Below are 13,685 nucleotides of genomic sequence, written 5' to 3' on the forward strand. Positions count from 1 at the left end.
CTAGATTTAAGTTATGACATATTCCTTTTAATGAAAACCTTTGCATAATGTATCAACATTTCCTGATTTTTTAAGCAAAGTATACTGAAAATAATTTAACTTTTTCTTGGTAATGCATGCCCATCATTATAATCAGTTATTATAACATACTTTGTTTATAGCTACAATTAATAAAATTAACAACACCTAACATTTACATAGAGCCTAAAGGCTTGCATAGTGTTTTACATGTATAGTCTCAGAGAGTTTTGCAAATTAATGGTAATCTTTTCTTGTTACAGCAGGTAAAGGCAGCCATGAACCCAAGCCCATGCCCAGTGTGAAATGACATGACTGAGTGGGACATGGCAGTGCCCACAGGAGCAGATGCCCTTTGGCATCAAGTTGTTTGGCAAGATGTTGCTTAGGTCAAGACCAGCATCTCCCTCACACTGGCAATGGTTCTATGCAGCCAGGCCTTTCTGGAAGGCAAAGGTGGGAGCAAATGGGGAGCACTTCACTAATGTCATGAGGAAGCACAGCAAGAAAAGGTGTATCTGACAACATACAGCTAAGACTGCAAGCTGGTGTGAACTTTCTGTTCTCAGGGTGGGTGCTGTGGTTTGGGTTTAACCCCCATATACACCCTGGCCATAGAGTCAGATAGATACACTAAGGTAACAGAGAGCGGCCGTGGTGGCCAATCTTCCATAGAGACAGCCAAGAAATACTCTGCCAGGGAAGGCAAAGTCAGCAGTGGAGAAACAGAGAAGGCAAGAGTGCAGCAACCAGCGCATGAGTCTGCCCAGCAGAGACAGGCACATCAGGCAGGCGTATGAAGCAGCTGAGCCTTTTTTATGCATTGCCGGACGAGGTGTATTTCTGGAACAACGGTTTACTTTATATAATACTGTCACATCTTTTACCTCATTTATCCTTACAATACATTTTTGTAGTGGATAGAAATCATGTGAATTTTATAAAAAGGAAAACAGAAGAGCTATATGACTTGTCCGTGGTCACACAGCTTATTAGTGGCAGGGCTGGGATTCTTGATTTCTAATGCAATTCCCTAGTCACTTAAATAATAACCACAATTCACCAAATACTTACTGCTGGCATAAAGGATTTTTGCTAGGGTAATTTCCAGGATAGCTCCTCGGCTTCCTTCACCAATCATATGCAACTTTGAAACAACAACAAAAAATTGTTAAATTTATTTCTAATAAAATGGGCTTTACAATATTAATATAAAATGAATGTATAACCTTAATTAAAAACTGTACTGTGTGCACAATAAGTGGGCAATTAAGAACCTTTAGTGACAACAAGCCTTTAAGGACCTTTCCTTAGAACCTGTTGTTGTATTTCTTTTAAGACTATGGCATGTTTTTAGTGTAATATTCACAGCAAGAGGTTTTATGGTAACAAGGAACTGATTAAAATAGAGTATGTGCTCATAGACTGTGGAATGGCTGAACAAACTGCAGTACGTGGACATAATGGAATATTATTGTGCTATGAAGAAATGAAGAATTCAAAAAGATACAACATATACACGTTGATCTGATACAGTGAAGTAAGCAGAACTAGGAAAACAATATACAGTTATGTAAAGGACATAACTTCGAATAAAACAAGGTTCACCACTGAATAAGGACTACCCTTGGCTCCAAAGAAGTTAAGAAAACACACCACCCTTCTCTTATTAGAGATGGGAGTCTATAAGTGTGGAATATTGCATACGCGGCCAGATGTGGTCACTGTGTTAGTTGGTTTTACTTAACTGTTGTTCTGTTACAGAGGAAGATTCCTTCATAGGGGAGGGAAAAGGAGTATAAGTAGTTAAATGACTTCGATATAAAAGAAAAAAAGGCATCAGTAAAACTTTCTTTACCAATCTGGGTAATGTCCAGCAAATAACCAAGACGAATGCAATAGAGAGAGGGTTATGGATTAAGAATAAAATCATCTTAAAAATACATGACATATTTGGTACTTTCTTTTGTTGTGGTCTGGAGGAGATCTATATATAGCTTTGAGGAAATCATTTTTACTAATCATTTTACTAATAATGCTCTAATAAACTAGGAAAGTATTAACAAACCTCATCTATGACAACTAGACCCAATTCGTTAATTCTTCCATCTTCAATTAATGAGTTGACCAGACCATGTCCTTTTTCGATAGTAGCAATATACACAGATTTTTTTCCTCTTCTTTTAATCGGAGGAAATCTCCCTTTACTTCCAGCATATTCTTCAACAAGAAAACCCAGCTCTATTCCAAAACTTGACAAGCTTGAAATCTGTAACAATAGGTTTCAAAATATTAATTAAAAAAACTGAGTGCTCATATAAAATCTAACTAAAACATAAACTAAAATTGTGTGGAAATTTAACCTGAGAAAAGACAAGATTTACCTAAGCATCGTTAACTCTTTAATAGAGGGATACCCACAAGCCAGTTTCCCCCCCCATGTCACAAGTCCTGATGTCACTGGTCTTCTTCTAGAATGAAGGATGAACAATAATTCAAGACTTAACCTTCGGAAACTAGTATGAAGATGACTAGGACTTTGTTCCAGATAAATCAACAAGTCTTTATTAAGCACCTAGAAGTGAACACTGTGCTAAGCCAATGTGTAGGAGAGAGAGGTAAGGGGATTTAGACCTTTAAAGTTCCCTCCAGCTCTGAAGTTACAACCTCCAACCACCAGATGCCCATTTAACTGGGTTCCTCACCCCATCCAATTTTTGATGAAAGTCAGAGTTGCCCCCTTTAAGGGCCTAGGGTCCCTCGTGCCCTTCTGCAGAGACAACTCATCTTCAGATGAGTTACCTGGCAAGGAGACTCATAGTTTTCAGGACCCCCAATGATCAATGAAGGATCAAGTGGTGGTGGGGAATTAAGATGGTCACCCCACCACCACTTCCCATAAAGCTCCCATAGTCTTTATTTCCCCTCTACCTTCCCTTTCCATTGTACCCTATGTCACTTTACATTGGAGGGAAAAAAGACAATCTTGATGAATTATCAGTCAGTAAAACCTTAAATATACAAGATGACATAAGCTTAATTTCTACCATTATTATGGGAATAAGCATGAATGAACAAGAAGAAAAAACGTTTATCCCACCTTTTCTTGGACAATAGCTACATACGGTAGAATCATCAAAACATTCTTCTGCCTACAAAGCAATTCTTGAAGCATTAAAATCTCAGCTACAAGAGTTTTTCCACCACTGGTTGGCAGTGAATATATTAAATTCTTCCTCTGTTGTAGACAGGTCAATGTCAAACAAGTATGTTGCCAATCTGTAGAATTACAAAAAGAAAGAAGTTACTTTTCTCTTTTATTTATCAGTTCTTTCACAAAGTTAAGTTAAAATGGAGATCAACTAAGATCTAGTATGACATTTTGTCAGTAAAAACTGTAAATTTTCATTAATGTTACACAATACAGCACACTATTAAGTCAAATAATTGATTCATAATTTGACCTCAGCTGGGCTGAATTTTCACTCCTCTCTATTCTTGTCATTTAAAAAAAAACACACAAACATTTGTTAAGTGCCCACTACCCGTGAAACCTCCACTGAATTCTAGCCTGACAGCTCATCAAGAAATCTGTGAAGCCTTAACAAGCTGGCAAGGCTTTGAATTTAGACTGAACTGGGCCTTCTCTTCTCCCTCTATACTATTCCACAAGGTCATCTCATCAGCTCCAAAGGATTCAATTGCCATGTCTATTTGGAAGATTCTCATACCTATTTATCCAGTCAACCCTCACCTCTTTTCTGACCTACAGTTTTGAAACTCCAACTGCCTCTTAGACATCTCAACTCACATTTAACATATGCAAAACTGAACTCATTAGCTTTCCCAAAAAAAACCTGAATTGGGTTATAGATCTGCTACTACCTAGTTGTCACTGAACTCCTACTGGGCTCATTCTCCTCATCTGTAAAATAAAAGATTTCACGATCTCTGAAGTCTGTCTTCAAGCTCTTAACAGTCTCTCAAACAATTAATGAAAACAAACCCCATTTGACTTGAAACATTTTTATAACATATGGATTATTATACTTGGAAGCAAATAAAATGAATTTTTTGGAAAATATTCTAACATTCAAGCATTTTATTAAAATGGGAATCTTGTACCCCCAAAAGTAGTCAAATTTATTCATATATAGCCCGATCTTAGAAATTTAGTCAAACTTTCTTTAAACAAATTACACAAACTAAATATGATTTAAGTTTTCAAATAAAAAAAAATCAATTCCCCAGAATTTTCAATAACATAACACACTATGAAGTGGCAAAAGAAGTAAAAGACTTAAAAGAAATAAAGGCTTACAAATCCTCTAACTTAATGAAGAATAGCACATAAATGTGTTTTAAATGAGCCCACTCCACTAAGTAGATTGGTCTTTCAGCAAGCCTCATTTTGAGAGTGAGAAGGAATTAGCAAGTCTTTAAAAAGTGGTTCATATGGATGGGGAATAGGTTCGCAATTAAACAAGTGATAAGAGAGAATCAGAAAAATAAAATAGATAATTTTCATCATATAAAATTAAAATTTTGCACAAATCTAGTATCTAACATCAAATGAATTAAGATATGTAAAATGCTTTGCAAACCTTGTCATACAAATGCTAACAATTATTAATAGTAGTTAAAAGGAGAAGGGAAACTGACTGGTAAATGAGAAAAAAACTTCACAGCAAACTTCTGTGACAACAGTTTCCTATCCAAGATACAAAAGGAATCAATTCAAATTTATGCACCACCTATTTCTAAATAGATAAATAGTAACAACAGTAGTAACTGTAACAGCTTTTATATACAACACTTTAAGATTTGCAAAGTACTTTATGTAGGTCATGGTATTTGATCCTTACAACAGGTGTGGGAGGAAGATGCTACCATTTCTATTTTCTAGAAGAGGGAACTGAGGTACACAGAAGTTAAATGACTTGCTCAGGATCACACATCTAAAATGCCTGAAGCAGAATTCAAACTCAGGTATTCCTGACTCTAAGTTCAGTGCTTTATACACTCACTATGACACCTATCAAAGAATATAAACAGGGAGTTTTCAAAATAAATATAATCTATCAATAGCTATTAAAATGTTCTAAATCCTTATTAGCAAAGCAAACCTATATTCTACCTTATACCCATCAAACTGGTAAAGATGACAAAAAGGAAAAATGACAAATGTTAGTGGGTCTGTGGGAAGGAAAGCAAGCACACTAGTGAGCTGTTGAAGGAATTGTGAATTTGTCCAGCCATTCTGTAAAGCAATTTGGAACTTCATCCAAAATACCGTCAAAATGCACATGCCCTTTGTTTGACCCAGCTACAACTATTGCTAGGTCTATACCCCCAAAAGATCAAAGAAAGAAGAAAAAGTGGTCCATATGTGCAAAAATGTTGAAAATGGCTCTTTTCATAACAGCTCAAAACTGAAAATTAAAGGGCTGTGCTCTTATTAAGGAACAGTTAAGTAATGGTATCTGAATATAATGCAATAATACTGTGCCTTGGGAAATGACTGGCAAGACCCCTATGAACTCAATCAGACTAAAGTGAGTAGAACTAGGAGAACAATTTTTACAGCAGAAACATTATAGAGAATGACAAATTTGAAAGATTTTGGAACTCTGATAAATTCTTTATGGAGTCTAAAATACTTACCATGAAACACTACTCACTTTTTGCCCTAGAGGTGATGAATATTAAATGTAGTGAGATATATACATTTGGGGGCACGTATAGCCAATATGGGAATTTGTTTTTCTGGACTAAGCATATTTATACTCAGGGTTTTATTCAGATTTTGTTGTTCACTGGGAGGAGAGAAGGTAATATATGAAAATAAACTTAAAATACATGTATTTAAAAATAAAATGCCCAATTTCAAAGTTTAAGAAAGTAATTCAGTCTTCCCCTTTCAAAAAATTCTAGGATAAGGTCTATATTCCAAAGACATCAAAAAAGAAAAAGAAGGGGAAATTACCTATTTGTACAAAAGTATTTATAGCAGCTTTTTTTTTGTGGTGGCTAAGAACTGGAAATCAAAGGGATGCCCATCAATTTGGAAATAGCTAAACAAGTTATGGTATATGATTATAATAGAATTATTACTGTGTTATAAGAAATGACAAGCAGAATAACTTCAGAAAAACCTGCAAAGATTTATATGAACTAAAGCAAAGTGAAGGGACCAGAACCAGGAGAATGTTGTACACAGTATCAGTAATATTGTATAATGAAGAACTTTTGATGACTTAGCTCTTCTCAGCAATACAATGATCCAAGACAATTCCAAAGGACTAATGATGAAGTATACTATCCACCTCCATAGAAAGAACTGATATTGTTTGAATACAGATTGAAGCATTCTATTTTTCACTTTCATTCTTTTTCTTTTGAGTAAGTATTCTTGTACAAAATTACTAATATGGAAATGTTTTACATGATTGCACATGTATAACCTCTGATTGTTTACGGTCTGGAGGGGAAAAGGGAGGAATAGAATTTGGAACTCAAAACTTTAAAACAAATGTTTAAAACAAGTTTTAACATGTAATTGGGGGAAAATAAAAAAATATATATACATATATATACATATATATATACATATATATACATATATATACATATATATATACATATATATATACATATATATATATATATAAATTCAAGCACACATTTTCATCACAGTTACTGGGAAAACAATGGACTCACCATATAATTTTTTAATCCCCTTGTATTGCACAAACAAGTCTCTAACTTTACTGGGTAATGAATAAAAAGGACCTAGGTCGTCAGAAAAAGATTCAAATGCTTTCTTAGCCACATGAATCTCTTCAGACAGGATGGCTTCTTTCAGCTGCTCCCTCTTAGAACATTTAGGTGTCTGGACTTTGGCATTTCCTGTCATGGCACTTTTCAAATGATCTTTAAGGCTTCTTTTCCTACTCAGATCAGGATCTGTGCTCTTAGGAGATGACTTTTTCTTTTCCCGGGGACATTCTGGAGGTATATCATTCAAAGTCTGGTGTGAGGATAGGGGATAACTTTCTTTAGCAGCTGGGTTATTCAAATTACTGGAAGAGTCCTTTGTTTTTTCAAAATATAAGGCCTGTGAGCATGGTACATCATACAAAAGGTCATCTCCAGGTTTGGTGGTTACATTTTCTTGCAAACTCAAAGTCTTTGGGGAATAGCAGTAATCCCGAGTTTTAACCTCAGTCAAGTTACTGTCAGTGGTAATAATATCAAATTCATTGGTCTCTGTGTTTTTTGAACAAAGTTTTTCAAAAGCAGGTTGTGTGGTAATTATTCCATGCTCAGGAGACTGCATATATTTTTGTTCTAAATCATCTACTTGAGCTAAAAAAGAGTTTTCAGCAAAACTATCATAACCACCAAACATATCCTCTTCGCTGCCATCACACTGAAAGGAAAACAAAGGTACTTATCAATATTAAAGCAACATTTAAATATATTATGTTACCCTGAGAAGTGCTAAGTATAAAAATAAAATTGTTTTAAATCCTCTGGAAAAAAAATATTGCAACAACATATAATTATTCTGACCAGAAACATGAGACCTCCTCTTACAAAAGTTTAATGTATAAAGTAAAATTGATTCATTTCAAAAGTTGTGAAATATATTGAAAATTCCCTGAATACTCAGGACCGAAGGTAAAGGTAGTTGATAGACTAAATTGCCACAAAAACCCATCTAATTAGATTTTGTGGAGCTGTTAAATTTTGTTTAACTAGATAACATTACACTAATGCAAAAGAAAAAATCATATTAAAAAATAAACCCAAAGTAGAAAGAATGGTACAGTTTTATTAAGTTCTAATCAAAATAAGGGGAAAACCAATAAAATGAGATTTAACTTGGATAAATACCAATAAAATTACTTATCTAACAGTAGAGAAAAACAAGAGGAAAATAAGAGGAAGAACACAAGCTTAATTTGTTTTTTTTTAAAGTGAGGCAATTGGGGTTAAGTGACTTGCCCAGGATCACACAGCTAGTAAGTGTCAAGTGTCTAAGGCCGGATTTGAACTCAGGTCCTCCTGACTCCAGGGCCGGTGCTCTATCCACTGCACCCCCTAGCTGCCCCTTCAAGCTTAACATTTTAGACCTAAATTGTTAGCTACCATTTTCCAGATAGTTAGATGGAACCCTAATCCCCAATTAGAGCAGCTTAATGACTCCATGGATAGAGCACTGGGTCTAGAGTCAGGAAGACCTGGGTTCAAATCCAACCTCAGACCCTTTTCTAGTTGTCTGACACTGGTTAAGTCACTTTGATGTGGGATGGAATTTGGGGTCAAATTGATCGTGAGTCATCCCAAAAGAATTACAAGACTCAGTTACTCATTTTCCCAAGTTTTATTGTAAAACTGTGGGTGACCACAGGGAGAGAACCAGAATAATGGAAAGGTATCACTCAAACAGTGAAAGAAAAGACAGTTATATTTATAGTATGGATAAATTGATTATTAATCTCATTATAATAATCTCCACCTTGGGGAGGTACAGGGGAGGGCCTGTCCTAATTTGGAGTTCCTGGGGTCCTAAGCCAACCCCCGAGGCGGGTACCTTTTTCAGTGGAGGTGTGTTTTGGGGGTTTACAGTCATAATGTGAATCTGGGGACAAATTTGAATTTTTTGCGCATGCCTCTGTTTCCCACGGCCAGTTTCCCATTTTTCATTAGAATTTCTATACCCTGTCTTGTGTCTTATTGTTATAGTCTTTCAGTCTTCATGGTCTCGATCCCTCTCTTCCTGTTATGCGTAATGATTTATGTGGGTACAAGAACCTAGCATCCTGACTTCTAAGTTATCCATTAACTGGGGTCTGACTCCCTTTTAGAGCTAATATCTGAATTAAAGCTTGGGTCTTAAGTTTTTCTGTTAACCCTTTTTTCACCTCCTACATCAACTTCATCTCTGGTTCTTAATTCACTGGAGAAGAAAATAATAAAGATACTAGAGTAGTTTGCTAAGAAAATCTCGTAAAGGAATCATGCATGAAGAGTCAGACAACAATTCCTAAATAGATTAAAAAACCTACACCTCCCCAAAATGAGCAATTAACTCCCCTTTAAAAAAGTGAGGTTTGCATTCAATAGAAGAACTGTAAGGAAAAAAAATGACCAGAAGTAGTCAAATGATTTTCAATGGCATATGAACATATCTAACATTTCCTTAAGGTCTAAGTTTTTCTTGTTCAGTCATTTTAGTTGTGTTCAACTCTTTGTGACCCCATTTGGAGTTTTCTTGGCCAAGATACTGCAGTAGTTTGCCATATCTCCTCCAACTCATTTAACAGATGAGGAAACTGAGGCAAACAGGAAGAAGTGACTTGCCCAGAGTCACACAGCTGGTAAGCATCTGAAGACAGATTTGAACTCAGGAAGATGAGTCTTCCTAACTCCAGGTCCAGCATTCTGTCCACTGTGCCACCCAGCTGCCCACAATATAATTAGGTTATTTTTCTTCAACTACAAAAAACAGTACTTAATATCAGTGTTGGTGACACCCAGCAACTTCAGTACTATTTTCTTGGCTTTACCAAATCCAAGTGGTTACTATTAAATCTGCAACAAAATTAGCAAAATAGTCAATTATGTACAGAAAATATATTTATTAAGAAACTTAGGGGGCAGCTAGGTGGCGCAGTGGATAGAGCACCGGCCCTGGAGTCAGGAGTACCTGAGTTCAAATCTGGCCTCAGACACTTAACACTTATTAGCTGTGTGACCCTGGGCAAGTCGCTTAACCCCAATTGCCTCACTAAAAAAAAAAAAAAAAAGAAAAGAAACTTAGGATAGGTAATGTTGTTCACATCTGAAAAGTTCAAAATTAAATTTATGATTATAGTCATACACATCAAGGGAAAACAATTGAAGGATTCATCCATTTCCCTAGCCAAAGATTCATCATCCAGTGATCAAGTGAGCTAGCTTTCTTCCACTTACTTAGCCATTACACTAGTCCTCAAAAAGTAGAGTTGTTAGAAACCTATTCAAAGGTTTTCCAATAAGAATGAAATTCAGATATAAGAAAATGCTCCTTTATTATGTTTTTATACACTGAAAGGGGCAGGAAAAGGATACTGCTGTGTGAAACAGAGAAAAGCAATGTGAGAAGAAAAAGAAGTAGTCCTAAGAATTGAAAACAAATAGTTCTAAGTAGCTTCTCAGTTAAAGATACTGAAAGCCCCTGAGAGAAAGCAGCTCCTTTTTGAGGGGAAAGTTGTGAATGATGGGAGAGGGAAAAAAAAGCACTGGTATAGTACCTATGTGCTAAGCACTTTACAAATATTATCTGATTTGATTCTCACAACAAACCCATGAGGTAGGTGTTATTACCTCTATTTTATAGTTGTGGAAACTGGCAAAAACATTCAAATTACTTGTCCAATGTCATATAGCTAGTGAGTGTCAAAGGCTATATTTGAACCAGAGTCTCCAGGCGCAACACTCTACTCCCTGTGCCACCACGATGCCTGACAATAGTGGACTGTTTTCTAATAAATAATATAGATAGGACTTTTTAGAACCCGGAAATTTAACTGGGAAACTCTGAATCAAAGAGCTCTTTTTTGATGACAGGACCATATAATATTGGACTATAAGACAATAGAATAATAAATCGTGTCCTGGATAACAGAAATATGTATTTGGGCTGTCATTCTAAATTAGTGGGTCACTACATATAATAAAGCCCTAATCTGAAGCAATGGGAGACAAAGTTTAAGAGCCAAGCAAAGCTAGGGGCAGGAGCAAGTTCAGAGAAGCCCCCAAGAGAAGTTCTTTGCAGAAGAGACGCCCAGAACTAGAGGGAGCTGAGAGATGGACAGAAACTGAAAGCAAGTGTCTGCGGGTCTGATTAGAGGAAAGTGGTGGTATCTGAAAGAACTAATGGGAAGAAAGGAGAATCCTCAGCTGTGGCTAGGAAAACCAAAGCAAAACACTGCTTCCTCTCTAGTGCCATTTACAGTTGGAAGAAGGCAATTTGCCTCATTTGCCCTAATAGGCTTGACAGGAAAACCCCTTAACAGGTTACAGAAAACAAGAACTAAAAAGCTTTGTAGATTCCAGGATTCATTTTCACTAAAAAGGCTATCATAAGGGAACAGATCTCTTCTCAAAATACTAGCAAATAGCACTAAGCCAACAATAAGGATAGGCAAATAGGAAATAAAACTTTCCAAGTTTGCTGATGACATTGAGGGCTTGCTTAGCAAATCCTGGGATAACGCAGGTGACAAAATAAACACACAAAAATCAACAGCATCATAATCAAATCCAAGAAGGATACAAAATATCTGTATACATTAAATTACAAAGTGTACCTTAATGAAATAAAGAACAACTTAGATAGCTTCAAAAATATTCCATACTCGGGGGCAGCTAGATGGCACAGTGGTAAAGCACTGGCCCTGGATTCAGGAGTACCTGAGTTCAGATCCCGCCTCAGACACTTGACACTGGCTGTGTGACCCTAGGCAAGTCACTTAACCCTCATTGCCCAACCAAAAAAAAAAATATTGCATACTCATGGCTGGGCTGTATGCTATGCCAATCAAATTATTAAAGGGCTATTTTATAATACTGTAAATAAATGACAAAATTCATTTGGACAAATAAAAGAGCAAAAATCTCAAGGTGGGGATGAGGAAGGACTAATCTATATTATAAAGAAGAAATCATCAAAATAATTCTGTATTTGGGAAAAAAATCCATGTAACATATGGACAAAGAAGAATCAGAAACAGTGGAACTCAATAATCTGGTACTTAATAAACTGGAAAACATGAACTAATTAGGAAAGATTCAGTATTTGATTTAAAAAATAAACTTTTGGGAAAAGAGGAAAGCATATTTCATCATTTTTATGGCACAATGATATTTCATTATACTTAAAAGCAGTCTGGCAGAAATTAGGCATACACCATTTATTTAACACCTACTATGTGCTGCTAAGCACTGGGGATATACAAAGACAGGCAAAAAGGCAGTCCCTTTCCCAAGGAGCTCATAATCTAACTGGGGAGACAACATACAAACAGCTATTTACAATAGACTATATGTGTGTGTGTGTGTGTGTGTACACACATACATATATACACACATATACATATACACACACACACATATACACACACACAGAATAATCTGGAAACAATTAAAAGAATTAAGAGAGAAGAGGAAAGGATTTTAGTTGGAACCTGAAGGAAGCCAGCAAGAAGTGATGGAAGGAAAGCATCCCAGGCATTGGGGATAATAACCAGTGAAAATGACAAGATGGGAGAGGGAGTGTTTTGTCTGAAAAACAGAGACCAGTGTCACTGGATAGAAAAGTCTGGTGGAGAAGACGAAGAAGCAAATTATGAAGGGTTTTTGAAAGCCCAACAAGATGTCAGATTTTATCCAGGAGGTAACAGGGATCTGCAGTTTATAGAGTAGGTGCAGTGACGTGAGATTTATGAGGATGGCTTTGACAGCTGAGTAGAATATGGACAGAAGACACTCGAGTCGGGGGGAATCAAAGAGCAGGCACGAAGTGCCCAGGGCCGGCAGCATAGAGGCATTGATGGTAAACTCAAGGGGTCTCGACATCAGATGGGACGTGGAGAGCGAGTGGGAGCCGGGCTGGGGCGCCGGGAGGACGGTGAGTCCCGCTGAGACCGTGACGTCAGCCGGCGTCCCCAGTCCTCGGGGTCTGTCCCGATTGTCTCCAGCCTCACTGAGGAGCGCAGGTGCAGGGCTGGAAGCTGCAGGTGGGGAGGGCAATCCGGGGGTCAGGGGCTCGGGCGGAGAAGCCGGTTGACCAAAGGGGTGATGGAGATGGGGAAAGGGAGAGGCTGCATCTGGTGCAGGGCTGGAGGGAGTGGAGGTCCCGGGGGGCGTGCTGACCAGCGTCTGGGCGGAGGTGAAATGACAATGGCTGGGACCAGAGAGGGGGCTTTCGGAGCTGGTGACCAAGGTACTAAGGTCAAGGGTGTGGCCATCGCTGTGTGGCCGAGGTCGGGGGCAGGTGTGCAGAAGAGCCTGAGGATGCGCACAGAGGGGGGCCGGGAAGGGACCACAGGGGGAGGGAGGGGGTGATTGGCATCCCGGGCACCTCAACGCCCCGGACTCTCCCCGGGCGGCCGGAAGAGATCTCGACCCCCGAGAGCCCGTGGAGAGGGTGTGGAGGAGCGATGCTCGGCCGCCTCCCGCCCCTCCCGCAGCAGCCCCGGGGTCCCTACCTCGGGGGGCTCCGGGGTCCCGCTCCTCCGGCGCCTCCTCCCCTCCGTCCCCTCTTCCTCCTCCTCCCCGCCCGGCTGCAGCGCGCCAACGGTGGCGGTCTCCCTCCCGGAGCGGCGGCTCCTCTTGCGGGCAGATACCCGCCTGCGAATGGCCGAGCCTGAGCCCTCCATGCCCCGGAGGCGAGGCCGCGGAGCTCCGGGACCAGGGCCGGGCGAGGATCCGCCACGTTCCGGGGAAGCCGAGGGCCGGACGCGCGCCCCGAGCTCAGGTGCCAACACCCCGGCTCGCGGGCTGCCACGGCCAGAGCCCGCGCATGCTCAGAAACCACGCCCCCATCGACTTTTCTGCATGTGTGCAGTGAGGGCTTCGTTACGTCATCAACTCGCCTTCTCGGCCCCCCCGGCTCA

At 38.9% G+C, this 13,685-nt stretch overlaps 1 protein-coding gene across 1 annotated transcript in view; it reads right to left on the bottom strand.

The window, feature by feature from the left end:
- The window catches only part of LOC122730361 (helicase POLQ-like), a 30,796-nt gene extending 17,207 nt beyond the window's left edge, over positions 1-13,589 (bottom strand). The window contains exons 1-5 of the mRNA XM_043969467.1: positions 13,278-13,589; positions 6,739-7,450; positions 3,119-3,297; positions 2,087-2,287; positions 1,093-1,165 (exon numbers count right to left, since the gene is read on the bottom strand). Coding sequence (XP_043825402.1) covers positions 1,093-1,165; positions 2,087-2,287; positions 3,119-3,297; positions 6,739-7,450; positions 13,278-13,448 — 1,336 coding nt within the window. The 5' untranslated portion in view covers positions 13,449-13,589. The remainder of the gene's footprint in view (positions 1-1,092; positions 1,166-2,086; positions 2,288-3,118; positions 3,298-6,738; positions 7,451-13,277) is intronic.
- Positions 13,590-13,685: the final 96 nt, after the last annotated feature.

The sequence above is a fragment of the Dromiciops gliroides genome, chromosome 6 (assembly GCF_019393635.1).
Source record: "Dromiciops gliroides isolate mDroGli1 chromosome 6, mDroGli1.pri, whole genome shotgun sequence".
NCBI lineage: Eukaryota > Metazoa > Chordata > Mammalia > Microbiotheria > Microbiotheriidae > Dromiciops > Dromiciops gliroides.